The sequence below is a fragment of the Gorilla gorilla genome, chromosome 2 (genome assembly GCF_029281585.2).
Source record: "Gorilla gorilla gorilla isolate KB3781 chromosome 2, NHGRI_mGorGor1-v2.1_pri, whole genome shotgun sequence".
In the NCBI taxonomy this organism is placed as follows: domain Eukaryota; kingdom Metazoa; phylum Chordata; class Mammalia; order Primates; family Hominidae; genus Gorilla; species Gorilla gorilla.
Window position 1 is genome coordinate 111,667,746 of NC_086017.1, and position 22,957 is coordinate 111,690,702.

The 22,957-nt window shown below is 36.7% G+C and overlaps 1 protein-coding gene across 50 annotated transcripts in view; it reads right to left on the reverse strand.

Moving 5' to 3' along the window:
* ABI3BP (ABI family member 3 binding protein) overlaps positions 1 to 22,957 on the reverse strand; it is a 243,624-nt gene that overhangs the window by 84,594 nt on the left and 136,073 nt on the right. For 32 of the 50 annotated variants that reach the window (XM_031008936.3, XM_063703976.1, XM_055383584.2 and 29 more), the window contains 15 exons: positions 17,710 to 17,775; positions 16,494 to 16,568; positions 15,880 to 15,954; positions 14,636 to 14,710; positions 13,437 to 13,508; positions 12,212 to 12,286; positions 7,845 to 7,886; positions 6,683 to 6,721; positions 5,937 to 6,029; positions 5,437 to 5,484; positions 4,272 to 4,334; positions 4,080 to 4,154; positions 2,994 to 3,041; positions 1,471 to 1,530; positions 554 to 643 (listed from right to left, as the gene is read on the reverse strand). In XM_031008936.3, the coding sequence (XP_030864796.3) occupies positions 554 to 643; positions 1,471 to 1,530; positions 2,994 to 3,041; positions 4,080 to 4,154; positions 4,272 to 4,334; positions 5,437 to 5,484; positions 5,937 to 6,029; positions 6,683 to 6,721; positions 7,845 to 7,886; positions 12,212 to 12,286; positions 13,437 to 13,508; positions 14,636 to 14,710; positions 15,880 to 15,954; positions 16,494 to 16,568; positions 17,710 to 17,775 (996 nt within the window). The remainder of the gene's footprint in view (positions 1 to 553; positions 644 to 1,470; positions 1,531 to 2,993; positions 3,042 to 4,079; positions 4,155 to 4,271; positions 4,335 to 5,436; positions 5,485 to 5,936; positions 6,030 to 6,682; positions 6,722 to 7,844; positions 7,887 to 12,211; positions 12,287 to 13,436; positions 13,509 to 14,635; positions 14,711 to 15,879; positions 15,955 to 16,493; positions 16,569 to 17,709; positions 17,776 to 22,957) is intronic. The other 18 variants (XM_063703978.1, XM_063703977.1, XM_063703968.1 and 15 more) reach the window with 3 other exon arrangements.

A 22,957-nucleotide genomic window follows, 5' to 3' on the forward strand; every position in this document is an offset into this window, starting at 1 on the left:
TGGCTAGTTTTTCTTAAATTTTTTGTAGAAATGGAGTTCTCCCTAAAGGTTCACATTACACTTATCAGCCCACAGATGTTTTGCTTCTCTAAGAATTAACGATGTGCCTAACAGTTGGTAAAATTTAATAAATATTTGCTTTTCCTCACATTCCTGTATATCTGTTATGAAGAGTCTCACACAGGTAAGTCATTTGTTTTTTTCTAAAATATTCCTTACAGATACAAACGCTCAAAATGTGTGACAGGTTGAACTAAATATGCTAACTAGACACCTAATCAGGTCAGTTTTTGCTGAGCTGAGGAATCAAAGAGAAAAATGTAATTGAATGTCAGAGAAGAAAGTAAAATTCCCAGGCACCAAGGAGGTCCTCACGCAATCAGAATGAGGAAGTCACAGGTATCGCCAGAGCACTGTGTTGGTAGCAGCTGCTTTCCATGACTTGGGCCTTCACCCCAAGGGTCAAGTGGGTTATAAAGTGGCATGTTAAACTGCCACCCCCATGCCACATCCAATGGGATGCCACAGGGACAAGGAACCACGTATTATTTACCTAGTTTGGTCTGTGGTGTCTCTGGGCGTGGCGTGGTTTTATGTTTGGGACGTGGACGACGTGTTCTTGTTCGTTGCGATGTTTTTGGAGCTAAAGAAAGGAAACTGGTTATTGTAGTCATATGACTCCAGAAACCAAAGAAAGGATTACACATGGTTCTAGGTTTTCTAAAGTTTTCCTAAGTCTTGAGAAATTTGTCTCTTTGGTTTAGAATTTTCTTCTGATCATCTATATGCAAAAATATGTATTTTTGGTCTACTGACAGGTCTTTTGAGACAGATGGAATATATGTAATTTAAAAAAATAAACTGCAACTTTATTATTAGTTGCTGGTATAGGATTTTCAAAGAGGGCCCAGACCCAAGGGAAGTCAGACATAGGCACGTAGACATCACATCAGAGAGGGACCCAGGCCTGCCTGCTTTTGGGAGAGCGTACTAAGAAATTACTTGGCTCAGACACACATTCCATTACAAGTTATTAGTATAAACACACTTTGTTTTCTAAAATAGTTGGTAGACAATAAAAATTCTCTGTATGTCTTAAAACAACAGAAAGTAAGATGCCCACAGAATTATAATTGATATTTATCAGGCAGACATTCCTAATTGTATTTGAAATTCAGTTTTAACATAGAACACTACTGGAGCAGAATCACAGGCTCTGTCAAGCATTAATAAAGCTGGATAATATGGGAAAAATGGGACACAGACGCTGTTCACTAGTGGCGTATGGGCTTATAATCAAGTAACTTGTTTTAAGCACTTTCAATACATTCAAAATGAAGAATATAGTTCAATGACAAGAGGATGATGAGAAAATCTTATGAAAGAAAAAACCCTTAGCCCAAATAGTGGTGGAATAGACTAGACAATGAGCAGAAAAAACTCATACTTAAAGACATAAGAGGTCATTACCTAATGTTGTCACTGTAGCCTCAGTTCTCACAGTTACAGGCTCAATGTCTGTGGTGGGAACTAACCAAAAGCAATATAATAAACAATGGAGATTAAGAAATACAGAAAAAGAAAGTTATTTTGAAAATGAATCTTCTTAACCCTTTAATGTTTTAAATACATTTCTGAACTCTGGGAAAATAGTATTTGTTTTCCCCTAAGTAGCCAAACTATCATATCCATTTATTTCACAAAATACCCATACCCTTTGCATCCCTATAAGGGCAATGAAAAATATTTTTCTGTATTTCATTATCTGATTCCAACAACATAAAAAACCTGGATCCAAGAAAATCTTAGTTGTCCAATATATCATTTTAAAGTACTCTAAAAATTTGTTATAAAAGCTTCTGTTGGTATTTAAAAAGTTTTCACCACCATTATTAATTTGTTTTGAGAGTGGTAGTTGTGAGGAGAATTAGAAAAATGTTTTCAGTCTATTTACTGGAGATTTGTGAGAGTTGTGCAAAAGTCTTGTACCTTTTATTTGTAATAAATGTGATATTGCTTCTTACTCTGCCTCCTTATTCATTTATTTCAAATTGCTAATTAGGAGATAATTATTCAAGTAGAAAACAGAGATAATTAAGGAAAAGGTCTAAAAGGTAATAATACAACTTTTTGTCTAGATATACAGGATTTCTATAACATTCTGAAATTGATTATACATAGATATAAAATTAATCAAGAATTGTAACTCTCTGGTATTAGCATCTCCATTTACCTTTCACTAAACCCAGAAGGCTAAATGTAACATTCAAACATCTCATCCTCAAAAACTCTTTAGGCATTTATAGAGAGGCTGACTTTCCCTTATTGCTCAAGACATCATAGCACAAAGTTGGTTTAAGCCACCACTGAGAGCATCTTCAGAACTAAAGGCATATATAATAGAAGAGATGGAGGAAGTCAGGACAACAGGATGACAACAATATTTATAACTAATTGCCTTCAAACAAAACAGAGAATCCTTATTTTGTTGGGAATTTTGCATCCCAAGATGAATTTAGCAACAGAAAGATCAATTTGCATATGAATAATGTGGAACAGGAAGAAAGGACTTTTGTGAGAAAGAAACAGTTATGTACCATCATGAGCTCCTTATAAACACATTGAGGACAAACTCCAACCAGCTTTTTCATTGCTCCCCTCCCACATCCATAAATTGTACCCACAAAGAAGCAGAGGTTTCAAAAAATTTTCTGGTTTGAAAGATGGATATAGACAGAGTGACTGTGACTCAAGCAATCTGAATGTCTCTGAAGGTGATCGAAGAAAGAATAACAATTATGTGTTACAAGCTGAGCAGCAGATGTAAGGATGCCTAATGATGTTAAAAAGGCCCCTGCTGAAAATAGTAAAAATTTTTAAAAATGAAAACAAAAATGGTGAATGACAATTGTGCATATTATAGCTAATGAAAAAAGAGATGAGAGGCGCAGGCTCAGAGAAACATTGGCCAAGAAGGAAGAAAGCATCATTACCTATGGTCATTGAGGGAGCTTCAGTTTCAAATGGAACAGGCTCAGAGACTGCATCATAAAAAATAAACAGATATAGGTAATAAAAGCAAGGAAGTCTAAACTTTTGGGTGCTCATTGATGTTTAATTCAGAGGACACAGAGTCTAGTTTATTCTAAATTAATATAAATTGCCTTCTTGATAGGCTTATTTATTATGTGAGATGCTTCTTAGCAAATTAAAATTTTATACTAATTGGAATCTTGGGAGAAAATTTCAACTGCAAAACAGTTGGATTCTGAGAACTGTTATATAAATATCTTCTTATGTGGTAGAAAATTACTCAGTTAACAGTTACTGTTTAAAATGTTGGCCGGGCACGTTGGCTCATGCCTATAATCCCAGCACTTTGGGAGGCCAAGGCAGGTGGATCACCTGAGGTCAGGAGTTCAAAAGACCAGCCTGGCCAACATGGTGAAACCCCCGTCTCTACTAAAAATACAAAAATTAGCCTGGTGTGGTGGTGGGTGCCTGTAGTCCCAGCTCCTAAGGAGGCGTAGGCAGGAGAATCACTTGAACCTGGGAGGCAGAGGTTTCAGTGAGCCAGTTGCACCACTGTACTCCAACCTGCGTGACAGAGCAAGACTCCATCTCTAAATAAATAAATAAATAGAATAAAATAAAATGTCAATGGAGTATTTTAGAGGAAGCTAATCCCTTACTAGCAAGTCTTCTTTTCAGTTGTGCCTATAAATGAAGAACAGTGTCAGCCTTCTGTGTGTACTAACAGTGGTTACTAAAATGACTTTCAAAAATGTTTCAGATACAGAAAACTCAGGCTTCTGTTCATTACAAATTCAGAAAATAGGCCTAAAAAAGCTTTAAGAAAATGAAATGCCAGTCAATCAGGTATAAAATTTACTAATTTCCTACATATTGACTTGTTCATTTAGCACTTAAAACATCAGTGTGGCTACTTGGAGAAGATAATGAACAAAATTATGGTATTTGGGTTTCTATGATTTATATGATATGACAGATTGGAAACATTTTCAGCAATGTTTCCAAAGAAAATCCTGTTAAGCTAAAGCACTGGAAATTATGTTTACCGGATTTAGTTGGTGGCATGTCTGGTTCTGCTGTGGTTTGGGGTTTAGGAAGTAATTGTTTTGGTGGTTTTGAACCTGAAGAAAATTAGAGTGCCATAATTAGTGTTACAGCTGAGCTGTGAATGTGGAGATTAATGTTACTTACACATTGTTTTCCTATTTATAGATCAAGGCATTGAAAGTAATGATTACCAGGCTGAATTTGAGGTGCATCTGGTCTGTGTGTGGTTTTAGGTCTCTCAGATGGTTTTGAGGCTAAAGAAAAAGGTATTAAAATTACCACAATGGGTCATGGCTGTGACTGTCAAAATTAAGGACAATTATGCAGAACAAAGACACTATATAAATTCAACGAATCTATAAACATTTCTAGGGTGTGGGAAGGGTGAAAAGAGTGTCTATTTTAACTACACACTAGCATAATTAGTTTTTCCAGAAAGGAAAATTAATTACTAAACGCTCAAAATGTGTTTTTGAGCAAAAGTAATGAGGACGGTCATAAGACATTTTTCCTATATAAATAATTTCAAAATAGACAAAGTATATTAGTTCTATGTCTTTGATCAAAAGGTTTTCTTCAGTATACAAACAGTAAGGTAGAAATCTGATTGCTTAGGAGGCGATCTGGAAGTAATCCATAAACATTTGAAATTACACATGAGAAATAATGTTACATGGCTGCCGATGTCTGGGATTTTCCAAAGTAAAGCCATGATAGATTTTGAGCGCTAAGAAACTATAATTAAATGATTATAATCAAACAGTATTAGTACCAAAAAACAATAAAACCAGTTTGGGACTTTTAATGCTGTCAAGTTCCAAAGACCATCACCAGTTTTACATTGGATTCTAGATCAAGAACGATCTTGGTTCCTCTCGCTATCCATACCTACTCAAAAACATTTTTCAAAGAAACAGAAGAGCCGAAGAAGCCATTATTTCATGCAGCTTTTTAAAAAGAAGAAAGTCCTAGAAGTTGAATCAGTAAAGCAATGAAATGCTAACCATGGCACTGGAGTAAAATTTTGCCATTTGTTCAGTTCAGGATGAGCACAGAGGTCCCTGTCTGAGGAGTTGATGGCTTTCTCAACCCCACGACACATATAGGGCAGACAGAAGGTCAGCAGAGAACCAGGAAGTTGTGTTCAAGACCACAGACCTTCCTTAAATGAGCACACTGGATTGTTTTAGAACTCTCCTATCTTTAGGATCTTCAGACCCAGACAGGAAAGGTGAGGAAAAGCGTGGGATGAAACTGTGATGAGGTGGTGGAACTGCAGTCATGCCTGTAATGGAGAGTGGGGAAAGCAAAAGCTACAACCCGTGAAAGCAGCCGTGGTGGAGGGAGTAGAATTACCAGTTGTGGGCACCAAGGGCTCCGGTTGTATCGTGGCAGGTTCCAGAGCTACAGAAGCAAACACCAAAAACATGAAATATTTCAAGAAGTGGCATCGTGAGGAGGGAGACATTATGCCTCAAGCTGGGACACTATCTAAATGATGCATTTTTTCTGAACGTGATTTTCCCTTTTACAGTTCCCATTTTCCTTTCTCCTTGTTGCTTTCCCACACCTCATCTGCCATGAATGTACATCATAAGATTTCAAGGTGCTTTACTTTAATAATTCACTTAATGGGCCAGCTTTCTGCTGTGTGTACCTAATAACTATGACTGAGAGTATAAACATATTATATAAAATATTACATATATAAAATGAATATAGAAACTGAGTACAGATGCTCAGTTATAAAAGTCAATTCCACTGGTTCCTAAAGCCCAGCTGCTCAAGTAGCTATCAAACCAGAAGCTGCCATATTCCACTTTCTATGTTAATTGGAACCTGAATATCACATTTACCGGGTTTGGACTTGGGCACTTCTGGACTAGGTGTGGTTTTAGGGCGGGGACGGGGGCGGGGGCGACGACCTGGTCTTTTGGTCTTTCGTGGTGCTGAAGAAAGAAAATTAGCAAGTTAATACAAGAAGGGTGGATTTACAAACTGATGATAAATATTACATCCATCTTAGAAGGACATTTAAACCCTTTGATTTACTGTGGACATGTTTCCATCTGTTTTGCAAATTTCTATCATTATTTATGCAGTTAAATGAGGTCTTGAATAATTTTTTTGTCACAGATTAATAAACTGTCCAAGAGATCTGTCTGTTCTTCCATTTTGAGATGGAAAATCTCAAAACTTTGTACAGCTTAGAGAAGATAGTCACTCAAAAATATTGAAGGCATATGTTCAACAGGAACATGAGAAAGGTTGCTTTTATAAAGCCATTTGGGATAAAAATTAAAATTTGGCCTAAGATTTAAACAGAGAAATTTTTCACTTAGCATTTAAAATATCCACAAATCAACAATATATGCAGAAGGCTTTAAATTCACTAATTATTTCAGGACAGGCAACTTTTAAAAAATGAGATACAGTTTATAAACTATACCTATAGGAATTAACTTTTTTTCTGAAGAACAGCACTCACACACACACACAAAGGGACATTAATGTATTAATTCATTAATGTGAGTCTGTCAACACAGATACCAGCAGACAGGAAAAGAAGAAACAAAGGTCACCCACTCAATAACTCTATTACCTAATGTTGTTGAAGGTTTGCTTCCTGGTGTTTCAGGTCCTAAGACAATGTGAAAAAAATCACCAAGAAAGAATCAAGATCAAAGGAAAAATGACATGTATTTAAAACATGGAATATGCTTAATTTTTAATTACTAGATTGAGCAAATATAAATGGTGAAGCTTTTATCCACATGCAAAGTTTCTTTTCTACTTCAATAGATTCCTGTGTTTTCGATAAAGCGAACAAAAAAATGTAGCCAGTCAGTTAAGTTTGGAAAGAGAAATGGAACAAAAAGGCATGATTCTTACTTGGAATATGTGACTGTAGTAAAGTAACCAGCAGTTCATGTTATGAAGGAAAATATGGGTAATTGGCTAAGATGGCACCAGAACACTTTTTTTTTTTTTTTTCTCTTTTGAAGAAAAAGAAGCTATAAAGATTGGGGTTGGTTTTTCTATTTCTCTCTTTGAGTGGATTTCCTAGTCCGTGGCACTTTTCAAGAAAATCTGCAAAAGTTAGAGTTTTGAAAGTAAGAAAAACACCTCCAAAAGAGAAAACATAAATATGTCCTATGAAAGTCAGGGTCCTCCCTGGCAATAAACAGGTTAGAACAAGCTCAGGGCATATTCCTCAAATGTAATTGAAAGAGAATAAAGAATCTATCAAATTAAAATTAGTATTGCTTTCATGGGTGTCTCAGAACCACTGCTAAGTCAAGCACAGGCTGAGAGTATATCTTTGGGCAAAAATGGCTGGAAAAAGATCTGAAGGAAAATTAAGAAATATTAGGCTGGGCACGGTGGTTCACACCTGTAATCCCAGCACTTTGAGAGGCCGAGGCGGGTGGATCACCTGAGGTCAGGAGTTTGAGACCAGCCTGGCCAGCGTGGCGAAACCCCGTCTCTACTAAAAATATAAAAAATTAGCCGGGGATGGTGGCTCAGGCCTGTAATCCCAGCCACTTGGGAGGCTGAGGCAGGAGAATTGCTTGAACCTGGGAGGCAGAGGTTGCAGTGAGCTGAGATCACGCCACTGCACTCCAGCCTGGGCAAAAAAACGAGAGCGAAACTTCATCTGGAGAAGAAAAAAAAAAAAAAAACAAAACCCAAAGCTGAACAAAGTTGAACATGGAGAGTGTTAAAGATACTTTGTTTTCACTCATTAAAAAAAGCTTTATTACCTATTGTTGACTGTGATGGCAGTAGAGTCTGAGGTTCTGGGGCTGCAATAAAAGCAAGTAATATCAAAAGCAATGCTGAAGAGCACCATCTAAGATAGAAGTGACATGTTCTTGACTATAAACGGAGTTCTCTCCTGGGTGAGTGATTAGGTTCTACTGGCTTATGCCAGTGAAGTTCAACCTTCCACATCCTCTCTACAAACCACAAGAATTGAGAATTCTCATTTTTGTTGTTGATCTTTAGCTGTTACTGTCACTTCCCAATATTCTGGTTTGCCTCTGGTGCTGAGGAAATACTAACTTAGAGGGAGTTCTGGGTAGCCTCTCTGAGGTTGTTCAGAGTGTCCTGTCACCTGCTATTTGTTTCTTGCAGGACAGCCAGGTTCATCCAAGGAAATGGAACAGGCAACAGACTCACCACCTGGCTCCGTGTCTGTGCTGTTAGTTTGCAATCTCCAGCTTGGCTGGACCTGACGTTCTCTCACAAAAAAGATAAGAATTAAACTTATTGTTCAAAAGCGACCACAACTGTTCATATGATGCCTCCTGTATTCACTAGTATCTATCGCTGGTAAACAAATTGGTTCACATATGAAACTTAACCCATTTGGACTGGTAAACCAATGAGTCCAAAAGCAGTCTCAGATTTCATAAAATGCTAAATTAAATAACAGTATCTAAATATTCTGATAAACTTTCCAATGTTTATTCAAACTAGCAATAAGTAAATTAAACTTCATGTTGAATTTAGTTTGGTTACAATATTTGGGCTTAAAAAAAGATTACCCAATAGGTTTCTCATTATTCTATCAATAAAAAGAATTATTGTTTAAGGAGAAAATTAAAAAGGAATTGTTTATTTTTGAAATGGAAAGAAAAAGTTAAGATTCTTTGACTTTTCTTAAAGAAAGAAACTAATCAATGTGGCTTTCATAGACCATCTTAATAGAACTGAAATCATTCTTCTACTTATACATTTCTAATATTAGACTTATCAGGAATGAGCTCTGATATTACTTGACAAGGGAGTGTGGCAGGTTTTGAGAATATGTAGTGACTAAAAAAGAACTATAACAATAGTTTCTATGTAGCAACTAACAACAACTGCTTCAATGGAAAAATATAATAACGCAGGTACAGAATTTTTATTTCTTCTAAAAGCAATGCATAACAGCATAAGGTGCTATTTAAAGGCATTATCATCCATTAACATATCTGTGATCAAAAAATTTTTGTGTTGAGGCTAAAGAGTGCAAATTAGGTGCAAAAGAAGCAGGTTAAAGTTGTTTTTAAAAGCCCAGAATTCTGATTTCTCAAGAACTTGTGCAGAAATAGATTGTAACAGATGAACGGCAAAAGCAGTAGTGATGTGTCAGACTGAAGTTCATATAACAAAGTAAAAATTCTGAGTGTGTGTGTGTGAGTGAGTCTGTATGACAGAAGAGAGAAGGGAGGAGGGAGAGTGTATGTGTGAGAGAAAGGAAGGGAGGGAAAGAAAGAGAGGGAGGGAGAGGATGTGTGTGTGTGAGAGAGAGAGAGAGAGGGAAGGGGAGAAGAAAGAGTATCTGGGAGATGGAGAGAGAGAGGAGAGTATGTATGTGAGAGAGTGTGTGAGAAAGAGAAAGGGAATTGTATGTGTAAGGGAGTGCATGTATAGGTCTAGGTACCTCAGATGCTATAGGACAAGAAGAAAATAAACATCAATACATGAAATATAATAAATATCAAATAAGCATTCATACCTGAAGATAGCAAACAAAAAATTATTTTGAAACTTCAAGATTGTAATTCATGTTTTTGATTCTACAAAGTTGCCTTCCACAAGTGAAAAATAAAATTTGCTACTCATTGCATCTTTTAGACTTCACAAAAATTAAAGAACGTTGTTTTTGAAATTATAAGGAAAAATCTGCATTTTTGAGTTCCTGACTGAGTTTGAGACCAAATAGGGATAGAACTCCATCAATTAAGCTTAAAAGTCAATTGCACATAAAAACAGTAAGGTCTACGTTTAGTAAAAATGAATATATCTTCTGACACGACTTCTATTTGACAATCATAAGGTATTATAGGTAAAGGTATAAAATGTTCCATAACAAAGCTGAGTGGTCTGTAAATGACTAAGCCACTCATCTCAGCACAAAACAAAGACAAATTTGACTCACATGTGTGGTAGGAATGAGAACAATTTACAATTCTATCCACCTTGGAAGACAGTCAAGTGAAACAAACACCTGTAATTGGGGGCACCCCCTTATTTTCAGTCCATTAGAAGCTTAAAGATTAAACCATGAAGGAAACACTTCCCATTGGACGAGGTAGACAAGTTAAGACATGGTAGGTGGCTGTGGTTTTTGAGAAATGCGCTGAATTGTACTTATAAAACAAGCCCAAATCAATGTGGATTTTTACTCGTTGACTTAACCACCAAGCAAAGCCAAAGGAAAAGGAGCCTGTAATGGAAAGTGAAACAGAAAAGTAGAAGAGTGTGCGGAGAGGGCTGGGAAAGGCCTCAAAAAGCTTTGGGTGGTGTATTTGCTCTTCCGAACCTTGGCTAGAAAGAGACATCTTTAGGAGAGCTATAAAGGTGGTCTGCCCTAAATAAAAATAAATACAATTTAAGAAGCTAAAATCAAAGCAATGGTTTGCGGAGATCCAGTCATCATCCTGAGTTGCTATGGACCATTCAAGGTCCATTTGAGCTGGCACAGGCCTAGGTGTGGATTCTGAAGTCATTACATTGCTGTTAGAGGAAAAGGGGTGGATTTTCTTTGATGATTAGAAGGTTTAGAAATCAAAGGAATGTAAACCCATTAGCCTCCAAGTAATTCTTCCCATGTTAAAAGGAAATGTCAAATTAAGAAGTCTTTTTGCTCAGACACCTTACAATGATAAAAATATAACCTTCCTCCCTCATTTGTATTAAAGAATTTCCTCTCAGAAATCTTGTCTTAGAAACCGCTGAAATGAATAATGTAACCTATCATATATAAACTATAACCAATGTTTGGAGAAATTTGACTATTTCCAATTTTATGTTGTAATAACAGAAATAATTCATTTGAGAGAAACCTTATTTAAATTTGGTGACTCAAACAAACAGTACTATTTCATGATCTGCTTGGTAATAGTCCTCTGTTCAAAATACAGCATAGTTACTACTCTATCCCAAAGCTCTCTAAGCATGATTTTTAAATAAGTGTGTATTAAACCCTTCTCTCATACAGCTGTCAGAGTTATTTGATTTAAACCACTATTAAGGCTTTTGAGTTTTATTAGCTATGCTTCTTCCTCCGAAAACCCTGAGTGAGAGTTTTTCATTCCATTTCTCTGACTTGGAGACCTCATCCATGGTCACAGTATCAACTATACTCCCTTTGCCTAATCCCTAATTTCCTTCGGTCTGCACCTACACCTGGAAATCTCACTGCTTCTTTACAGGGAGTAATGAGAATTTTTTCTTTAAGAAGTTACATTTTTCTTCCTTAGCCATTTCATTGCAAAAATAAATCATACCCACTTTAGCAGAAAATCTCTTGCTTTAATAATCCTACTTTGTAAACATGCCATTAATGGAAATGCAAGTTCAAAATCCATTAAACATTATAGTGAGAAATATTTTCTTCTCAGAGCTAAGGGTTTAAAATTTAGATAATGATGACACTGAGTGGTGACAAGGTTCCCTGTAGTCAATCTTATAAGTCAACATTTAAAACTGCTACATGGATTACAGATAGATAAAAAAACTCCAAGATGTGGTCATTCAATATGTTCCACAATCTTTATGTCTTTTTATGTCTTAAATTATTATATATATAGAATGATCCCTTCCTGCAAAAGCAGCCATTTTTTTTTTAAAGGAAAACACCACTAAAAATTCCTAAGAGGTAAACAGAGGTCAGTGTTCAGAAATCAGCCCCAATTTAGAAGTCTTGGAACATTGGGAAAATACAGGTCTTTCTGGTCTTCTAGCCTGAGAACTGAGAAACTCTAAAATAATGCAGAGTTCTTAGAAGATAGAAACACTTCTCCCCTTTCCAGCTGAAGGGCTATTGTTCATGAGATTAGAATTCCAGTCAACATTGGTATTGGAAACTATTTTGCAGTAGTAGACAAGGGAGTTCTCAATCATTCATATCATTACATTTCTGTGTTTTCTCTGTGATGATCATGAACATTGCTCAGAGCAATGCTGTGATATCACAGAGGCTATTTATGATTAGATCATTTCATTGCATGCTTACACTTTTTATGGAAAAATGTAACAAATGTCAAAATATAAATCAGAAATTCTTGCTCCAAATAATTGCAAAAAACTTGTTTTCAACCCCACTTTTGGAATATTCAAAAAAGTTTAGGGTAATTACCAGGTTTGGTGTGTGTCACTTCCGGGCTGAGAGGGATTTTAGGTTTCAGAGAAATAAATTGTGTTTTACTGGGAGCTGGAAAAATAAAGAAACAAAATAATAAACAAATCAATATTTAGGCATTTCAGTGTCTAAAAACACAGAAGGAAAACCTAGAAATAAACTATACATTAAATGGAATGAACTCATCATCTTGGAAGATTTTGGAAATATTCCATTAAGAGAATATTTCATGATCCATTCACAGAGAAGTAGTTAATTTTATCTTGTTTAGAAAAAACATTTCAAGAGTATATTTAATCAACAAATATAGCATTACTACTAAATAGTTACAGTAACTACTCAAAGTAAAGATAGTTCTTATAATCTATGATTTTTAAAAATCAGTCTAATTATTTTGCACCCTTACTTCATATTTCTCAATCTCATCTAAGTCTGAGCACTAGGGGAAAAAAACACCATGTTTTACAATTAATATCCACTGACGTATGTGCAGGATGTACAGGTTTGTTATATGGGTAAACTTGTGCCATGGTGGTTTGCTGCACCTATCAACCCCTCACCTAGGTATTAAGACCAGCTATATTTTTATCAGCTTTATAAACTAAAAAGGAAAAATCTAAAATCATTCAACCAGTAGCTGATGTGCATGTCTTTTGCAGATGCAACAATAAATTTAAACTTCCTGCATACAATTTTAGGGTGGGATTTTTCTTTTTCTCCTAGTATTTCCAGAATCTGTCACTTTGAGCCTGTCTACCTAAACACATTTTAATAAAAAAACTACTCTCAAAAAAATTCACCAATAGGTATAATGCTATGATCTGAAGCATAAAGTAATTCTACTAACATTAAAATTAAAAGTTGTTTTTCCAAATGAAGTTGGAAGTTGAACTTGAGAGTCTTACTAAAAAATAAAAAAAAGAACTATATACAAGATTCAACTTCAAATACAATGACTGGATAGATGACAAGGAAGCAGCAATGGTTCAAAAGCTGACACAGAATGACATCTGAAGGCTGAGTTCAGATCTACTAACTGTTGGGCCAGCTAGCCACAACCACAATAGCCATGGAGTTGGTGCACTCTCTGAGATGGGTCATACTGTTCAAATGAACCATTTTGAGTATCTTAACAGGTAACAGACATTACATAAAAGCTGGGGTACTGGATTTTCCATGGTGAAATGAAGCAACACATCTACTAAGGACATATCATTATTACCTGGTGTTGTCCATGTAGGTTCAGGGCTTTTAGAAATTTTAGGTGTAATTGTTCCGGCACTTGTGGTTCTTTCTGGTGATGGAAAGGAAAAAAATATTGAAATATCCTAGAGACAATAAAAAGACACCCTCTAAAGAGGAACTAAATGATCCATTTAAAATCCTGCCATATTTAGTAGTCAAAGTATACGAGTAAAAGTTTTGAGGAAGAATTGTTAAACTGTCATAACAGTATACATCATACAAAATTACATTTATCTTATAATGGAATAAGCAAAACTCAGTTGGTCAAGCATGATTCTGAGCATATTGTTTGACAATGAAGAATTGACCTCCAGGTTAATAAGCATCTGTACCACCCAAACTCTGTGCTATAATATATATGTTATTCCCTTCTCCTTTTCTTCCAAATCCTACATGTATTTTGGGGTCTGTATCTTCAACTCTTTCTTGGAGCATTTACAAAAATATTACAGTCTCAGAAATAAGTTATGTAAATGTATGTTGTGCTGTCATTTTTATGTTTTATCTTCTCAAGGTTATAATCTATTTGAAAATCAGAGCCATGTCCTCTCTAACTCAGCCATTGCCCTGGTGAAAAATTGACAACAGAGTAGGTACCAAAAAAAGTAGAAACATCACTCTAATGAACATTATAATAAACATACACACCAAAAAACGAATTACATGTATCACTCTGTATTGCTATGAGTGGGACTTGTTTCTAGGTTTTTACCAAAATTCACATGCAAAAATATAATTCTCAGTAAACCCCTTTTGGAGACACTTGAGTTTTGTTATTCTGCATTATTAATTATTCATCTTTAGTTAATCTCAAATTTTGTAAAGAAACTAACCTATAAAACACATCCTTTTTTTTTTTCCCTGAGATAGAGTCTTGCTCTGTTGCGCAGGCTTGAGTGCAGTGGTGCTATTATAGCCCACTGCAGCCTCAAACTTCTGGGCTCAAGAAGCACACCATGCCTGGCTAATTTTTTAAACTTTTGCAGAGACGGGGGTCTCACTAGCTTGCTCAGGCTGATCTCAAATTCCTAGCCTCAAGTGATCCTCCTGCCTTGGCCTCCCAAAGTGCTGGAGTTGCAGGTGTGAGCCACTGCACCTGGCTATCCTTCTTACTATAAGAAGATGGACATTGTCTATCTGGAATTACATATCATGTAAGTATAAAGAGACATTTACCAGGTTTGGTTCTTGGCGGTTTGGGCCGGGGGCGTCGTTTAGGTGTAGAAGGGATAGATGTAGTTTGCTGGGGAGCTGAAAGAAGATTTAATATAGCTTTGATAAATGATATTTTTCAGGGGTCAATCAGGTTGTGTCTGTAAATTCGCAAACTCCAAGTACAAGAACTGCTTTATATTTCCTTGTATCCTTAGAATGTCCAGTATACCTTGTTTTATACACAGTAGGTGCTCAATAAACAAGGGGTGACTGGGACAAAAGGTATAAAATTTCTACATGAGAATTGAAGATATACATTGTTCAATTAAATGTATCAGAAGTGAGCACCCTTGAGGCATTTCAGAACACAAGGTACAATTAAGAACTCAAAAGGATGACATTGAATAGCAGGAGAGAAGCACAAATAATGGACATTTGGAACTACTTTTTTTTTTTTTTTTTTTGGAGACAGAGTCTCACTCTGTCACCCAGGCTGGAGTGCGTGGCGCAACCTTGGCTCACTGTAACCTTGGTTTCCCGAGTTCAAGCAATTCTTGCCTCAGTGTCCTGAGTAGCTGAGACTACAGGCATGTACCTTGACGTCCGGCTAATTTTTGTATATTGACTAGAGACGGGATTTCACCATGTTGGCCATGCTGGTCTTGAACTCCTGGCCTCATGTGATCTGCCTGCCTTGGCCTCCCAAAGTGCTGGGATTACAGGCGTGAGGCACCACACCCGGCCCAGAACTTTAATTCTGTAGCTCTTTATTATCCCCACCAAGAGTTAATGAACTTCACTATTTCAATAATTTTCTGTTATAAAATGTAGGTTGTGTTACCTCTCTTTAACCATCTTTCTTCATCATGTCCAGGACTGCAAAGCCTACTTGGTGCTCTCTATACTTAGACTACTTTGGGTAAAATACTTTGATCAAATGGTACCTAACTGTGCTAAGTAGAAGGAAACGTATTTTGAAATAATTATCTATAATTCTGCTGCTAGTTTCCAGCTGGCAAAGTTGAAAGAAGAGTTGGAAGGAAACAATTCCTCAAAATATATAGTCATCAGGATTGTGAAAATTCTTTAAGGATAATCATAAGGCTAAGTAGTCAGATTCTTGGAAGAATTTCATGGTAGAGACTGAAGGGAAATATTTAGCAAAAACAAACAAAAGAAAAACAAAATTCTGAAATGGCCAACATGACTTGTCACATTACCTGTTTCGTCAATGCATACATAACTACATAAATGTCATTAGTTACCAGGTGTCGTAGGCTGCATTTCTGGACTGGTAAAGATTTCCAGTTTTTGAGGAACAAATGGTGTTTCACTTGGAGCTGAAAGCACAAACACCCCATCCCATCAAATAATCCCAGTTAAAATGAGGTATTTGAAGAATTTTAACATGCTTTTAGATGGTATAAAGCACATGCCACGAGTACATGATTAAAGATGAAAAATGCATGTAGTCTTGAAAGCTAGTGAATAAAATTCTGATTTAAAGTAGGGAAAAGGCTAGAATGATGATTGTTCAGTAGATGACTTCAGGCAGACTTGATGCATGGAAGTAAAGTGACACAGGCCACAAACATGTGAAGTGAGATGGTGCAGGTGATGGCGTCCATGCAGTTTTCAAAGCTTTCACAACTAAAAGGATAGGGAAAATATTATCTATTACAGCTCAAAAAAATAAAATAGAGCCCTAAATGGAACGTAAAAGATGACTGCATTTAAAATATATAGATGTATATATTAAGAAATAGGATAGATAAATGATTAGATGTGATGGAATGAAATGGTCATTTGGAAGAAAGGCATTCACATGATTTTTTTTTTGATGGAAAATAAAGTATGATTTTTCTGTTAAAAACATTACCCAGTGTTGCCCTTGGCTGTTCAAGAGTTCTAGAAGTTTTAGGTGGGATAGAATCCAGAATACGATCACTTGTTGCTGTTGGAATAAATGTCAACATTTGTAAAAGCAGTAGAAGGCCCCAGGAATAAAATACAAATTCATGAGTAATAAATTATGCCTCATATGAGGAAAAATATCAAGAATACTTGAGGGCTTGCTGGCCCACATTTTAAAACTAGTGATACATCAGGAGTTGAAGATGAGCTCACTTTAAAAAACATACATACTTTAAATATTAGAAACCATGATTAAACAGTGTTTTATACATTCAACTGGTTTTCAACAGGTTTTTCTGGTTTCCTCCATTTTGTTTCATAATTGCTAACTGAACTCACCACTGACATTCTATTTCATTGTTTTATTTTCTGCTCTTTAAAATTATTCATCTTTATTTACCATGACACAAATAATGTTATACATACAAAAAAAATCAGACATATATCTATACCTGGCAGAAACCAGTCTTACTCCCTTTGAATCTCCTACAGTACCCAGTTTAGTAGGTGTTTGATAAACATTTGCTGAAAGGAGCTGTCGGACTGAGGTAACTCACTATAGATGGGTCAGTAATTGAATGCCAAAGATTAGACCCAATAGAACTGCTACAGCCAAATGAATTATGTGACTGTTCTACATCAAGGTTTCTCACGTTAGCACTATTGACAATTAGGGTCAAATAATCTGTGCTGTGGGAGGCTGCCTGTGTACTGCAGGGGTTTAGCAGCACCCCTGATCTCTACCCACTAGATGCTAGTAGTGCTTCCCCAAGTTGTGACAACCAAAACTGTCTCCACATTAGCAAATATCCTGGGGAAGGGATGGGAGTTGAAAATTACCCCTGATTTGAGAACTACTGCTCCAGACAAAACCCTCTAGAAACTCGAAGACCTTTTTATGATTCTGAACAATACATTAAGCTATTACATTACTTTTCCTCAGTGGCAACCAAATCTATCTGCATCTCCCTTATGTGACAGAGCTTATTTACTGAGAGATGTAAAGAACTAATCACTCTATGGGAGGAGTGGGTAAAACACAACTCCCTGACACAGGTAGAAATTTCTCCCATGCAGAGCTCCAGAGGATACAATTTTCCACTCTGCGAAAAACTAAAGGAAGAACCACCAAGTGTTGGAACACCTGGGATCCAAAGACAGAATTGAGAGGCCGGATATACCTGTGTAGGACTCTGATATCTCAGGCTCATCTGATGTTGTAGGGCTTGAGAAAACATCATAAGTTGCTTAAAAAAAAAAAAAGGCAAAACAAGAGAGATGTTAATTTTGGTTAAATTTGATTAATTTAGAAAGATTACATGACATGTTGTAATGCTGGTTGAAGGACAGTTTTATGTAGGTGCTGGTGCATTTTGGCTCCAGGCTGCCAGCCTTGTCACTAACATCTAAGCACCGAAACTCGCCTTTGGTCCTTTTTTGCTCTGAACCGCAGGATTTTATGTAGTGAGCCCTGATGCTGGCCTCCAGGGTGATGAGAACATAGTGCTGTATATTTATAATCATGCAGTGCCAGCTGTAAATCAAAGAGCTGCAAAGAGTATAAACATAAATAAAGTCAGATGGCAGTTTGGGGAGAGATTTTTAAAGAAGGAAAACAGCAGTCCCATTGAGGCAATTTGCCCAAAGTCTATTGCTCAGTCTTTCTGCTTAGTAAAAGTTACTGTTACGATATCTTATGTATGGACAGCACTTCACAGTTTACAGAGACTTACTCATACATCAACTTATTGAACCCTCTTAACATCCCTGAGAAATAGGTGAGGTAGGCAGTAGCCCCACTTTATAGATAATAGGAGGTTATCTCCATTTTTTAGATAACCGAGTTGTGGTTTATAGCATGAACACATCTGCCAGTGGTCACACACTGAAATTGTCCCATCCAGTGTGTTTTCCTTTCCTTCAGCAGGACCAGAAACAGCAGGGCTAAAACCAGGATTCTCTTTTGGCACCTTCCCCTCCTGACATGTTACCTAGAGGCAGCTTTCTGTGCTTCTCCATAGAGCCATGAGCCTTTCTCAAGTTTGGGCAGGTTTAAAGATAAATTTTCTATTCTGTACAAAGGAAAGTAGGATGAGCTTAAATATAAAGATTGACTTATTTTAATATGGGGATAATTTTCATGTTCACATAAGAGTTGAACCTGCAAGCAAAAACAGCATCACAAAGTGTTCTCTCCTGTACAAACAGCTGTCACTGTGGTCATGAGGGATATAGAGAACACATGAATTATTACGAGGTAGATGTTGCTTTTCTTGTCCATTCAAAATGGCAGCACAGAAATCAAGAAGAAAGGAGCTCACAGGAAGACGTAGTCATTGGGGTTACTTGTAATTCAATGACAGTTTAATGATTTTGAGCCAGTGCTGGTTGAAGCTGTAAGAAAGATAGTATCAGACCATGTGACATCCTCTGAAAGTAGACAGCATTTTATATTGTACTACATACTAAAGAGGCAGGAAATACATTGCAATGTGTGAAGGTGAATCTACTATTTCACAAAATCCTCAAAAACAGCAAGAATATTGTGAGTTAAAGATATGCACACATTCTGAGAATGCATCTATTATATTGTAATGTCAAGTTTCCTTTAGCCTTGCTGTCATTTTTAAAAGGTCAGATAAGAATGACTAATTTTTTAAAAGATTAATCAAAAGTGCCCGCAATTTCTGATCTTAAGCTTATTTTCAGCCAATTTCAAGTCATGGATCTGGCACAGTCAGCTCTATCTCCTACAAAATAAGAAAAACTTTGCCAACTTGTATTTAATCCTCTCACACTAGGTAAGAAACTATGAGTTAATGGCTTTTTATTTCTATTGTTGCTTTTGAAAAATGTCATGACTGTCTTTCTTTGTTATCCTAACTCCTAAAGCTCCCTTCCATTTAGTGACGTTGGACCAATTTTCCTATAGTCTGTATTTTGTTCCAAAAGATGATATTTATTCACTCTTTTTACCTATTTTTCATATTTGCAATTTCTTTTCAATCAGGAGGCTCCAAGCCAGGCATCCATCTCCCCCTCATTATTCCCATAAGGCATTCGCTGGGGAAAGAAGCCATTCTTCCATCATCCTTTGGCAACTGTGGCTCAAATCTGGAAGTTCCCAATTTTCAGGGATCCCTTAACTTCCAAACATTTTAGCAAATATACTTAAGACAAAAATAAGACATTTGCCAGCATACTTTGTTTTTAATATTTCTATTTCTGAAGTTTCCAAGAGTTGGAAATAAAAAGAGTGCTAAAAAGCCACATATGCCACTAAAAGTTTTATGTTGTTTGGTCAGCTTTAAGCAGCATACCACACCTCATTTCATTTATGAGTTAAACAAGATCTTTTGATTCAGAAGTAAAGAGATTGCCTGGGCGTGGTGGCTCATGTCTGTAATCCAAACACTTTGGGAGGCCGAGGCGGGTAAATCCCTTGAGGTTAGGAGTTCGAGACCAGCCTGGCCAGGAGAATGAAGCCCTGTCTCTACTAAAAAAAAAAATACAAAAATTATCCAGGCCTGGGATGGCGGGCACCTGTGGTCCCAGCTACTCGGGAGGCATGAGAATCTCTTGAAACTGGGAGGCAGAGCCTGCAGTGAGCCGAGATCACGCCACTGCACTCTAGCCTGCGCGACAGCAACTCCATAACAACAACAACAACAACAACAACAACAAAAAGAGATGTCAGGGGAGAGGACAGTGTTGAAATAAGAATTCTTTGAAAAGCTCCCTAACAATCAACAGCTCCTGATTTCTTTATAAAACCCTTCTATATACATGCCTATACCTGAGAAAAATTCATGAAATTGTTAGGCCTGGTTTCTAAAAGCTACACTAGCTATAAAATTGATAAGTAGCCAAGAGTTAAGGGTGAACCCTTCTGTATGGTAGCCTGTAAATTATCATATATTATTACTTAGAGGCAAACTTCTATCACTATGCTTATTGTAGTGGGTGAAATGCTACAGCTATAAGACATTAAGCAGTATTTCTGATTTTGCATTCACAGAACATACATGGGACCAAAAGTTGTAGGTTAAATCGAATGCAACAAATAAAATAGATAATTCAATTTACAGGTTATAAAAGTCAACATTAGATTATTTCAAAAAATAGTAATGACTTACAGTCATAACTAAGTTTTACTTTCAGATTTTCCAGAGGAAAAAATAATATGAAATAACTTGCATTACCATTTGCTCTACACCTTCTTAAAACTACTTTGTTAAATTATGTTTTTTTTTTCTCCAGATGGAGTCTTGCTCTGTTGCCCAGACTGGAGTGAAATGGCACAATCTCAGCTGACTGCAACCTCTGCCTCCCAGATTCAAGTGATTCTCCTGCCTCAGCCTCCTGAGTAGCTAGGATTACAGGCATGTGCCACCACACCTGGCTAATTTTTTGTATTTTTAGTAGAGACAGGGTTTCATCATGTTGGCCAGGCTGGCTTCAAACTCCCGACCTCGTGATCCGCCCACCTCGGCCTCCCAAAGTGCTGGGATTACAGGCACAAGCCACTGTGTCCAGCCCTAAATTATGTTTTGTTGATAGTACATTTTAGTTTTACTTTAACTAGATGTAAAGCCCCCAATAAAAATGCCCTGATACTGCTCTGGAAACATGTGATGGCATACAGCCAAACCATTTCAAATGATCAAGACTTTATCTTATTCAAATCCTCTGAATATTAGTAATTATGTGAAAACTTCCTTTTTAACATTAACTCTTAGACAAAAGACATCATTAATGGAGAAAATGTGTCTATCATGCTCATTATGCTCATCACGACTTACTTAATCCAGAAACTGGTACATGGTGGATACTCAGCAGAATTAATCTGCAAGATGTCCATTACAATAAACAGTAACAGTGATTGGGTAGCTTAAGCTCTTAGTAAGGATAACTTTCTGGCTTAGTTTGGAGAATAAATGAAAATGTCTTTTAATTATGTTATGATGTGCAAGTGTGTACACACAAATCTCTTCCTCTACTACACAAATACCTGGCATACACTTGTGTAGACATACCCTGTCATGGAAATGGAATTCTAAAAAAAATATATGAAGGAGCAATGAGAAAATACAGCAAGTAGCTAGAGGAGAAAAACAATACCACACACAGAGTTCACAGTACCACTTAAATACATTGATAATGCTTTCTTCAGTGAGTGGAAAAACAAAATACCTTTCTAGTTGGCCTTGAAATTTGTGAAAATATTGCCTGCAAGAAAATATTCATTAAAATGTTCATGAAATAAAATTAAAGGCTGAAGATATAAATCTCTTCAAAGCTACAGTGAATCTACAAACCATCTGCTATACCTGAAATCTGTTTTCCTACTCTCAAAGCATCAACACCACAACCTACTCCTTTGTTTTCTCCTCTTTTGAACTCAATCCAGTTGGGTGGGCCAGATCTGTGCTAATCAACACCTTACAGGGCAGACGGATAATAAATGAGCATGTCCTTATATGTTTACTTCTTTTCAACCACTCTTAGCAAACCGCCTGCTGCCAAAACTTTCTAACCAATCTACTACTCCTTGGGCATACTGATGACTGCAGCTTTCAAGCCTTGAAATGATATATAGGATTCAATACAGATGCAATTTACTCTACTTCTACAAAGTACTGTAAGAATTTAACACCGAAAATAACTAGTGATGACCTCCTAAAGGAAGCTCCCAAAGAAAAATCTAATGGAAAAACTGAAGCTGACCATGCTTGGTTCTCTCTGTCAAGGGAAATCTCTACAAGATAACTGTATATGGTTCAAGAGGAAATTATACCAGAATAAGTAGCAGCTTAGTAACAAGTAACAGTAAAGTTGGAGCAACATTTGTTTTTTCTGGACACTTGGGAGAAGAACAGGCAGGAGGATTTCATAAGGATGAAAACAAACACTTCAAATTAATGGGTTTGCAAGCATTGTCTTTATTTGCTTTTGAAACTCTCCTGGTACTCAATGATGGTCTTTTAAGGTTACAATTAAGTAAATTAAGGAGGCTTAACACTTATGGCATTATCAAACTAGAAACAAAAAGCTCATTTCCACATAACCCCCCAACCCATATTAAGTCTTTAGAAGTCGTGCACACACCCATCTGTGGGATGATAAATACATGGCATTTATGCTGCTTCTCCTTCCCTGGTGCCCACAGAAAACACAGCAAGTTGATAGTGGCATTATTTTGCTCATTGATCCAAGAAGGACCTCAGAGCCCAGTTTATAGAGTGATTTTTGCTGCCACTGTAACTGAAGAGAGAGACTATGTGATATGATTTACCATCCTTGCTGTAGGGGTAATAGGTCATTAGGCTATTCCCAAGGGGCGGCACAACCTCTGAGTAATACTGCATGTCTTTTCTATTCTCAAACTTTTTTTTACAAGTGAAATGAAGACCCATAGATCATTTGGTG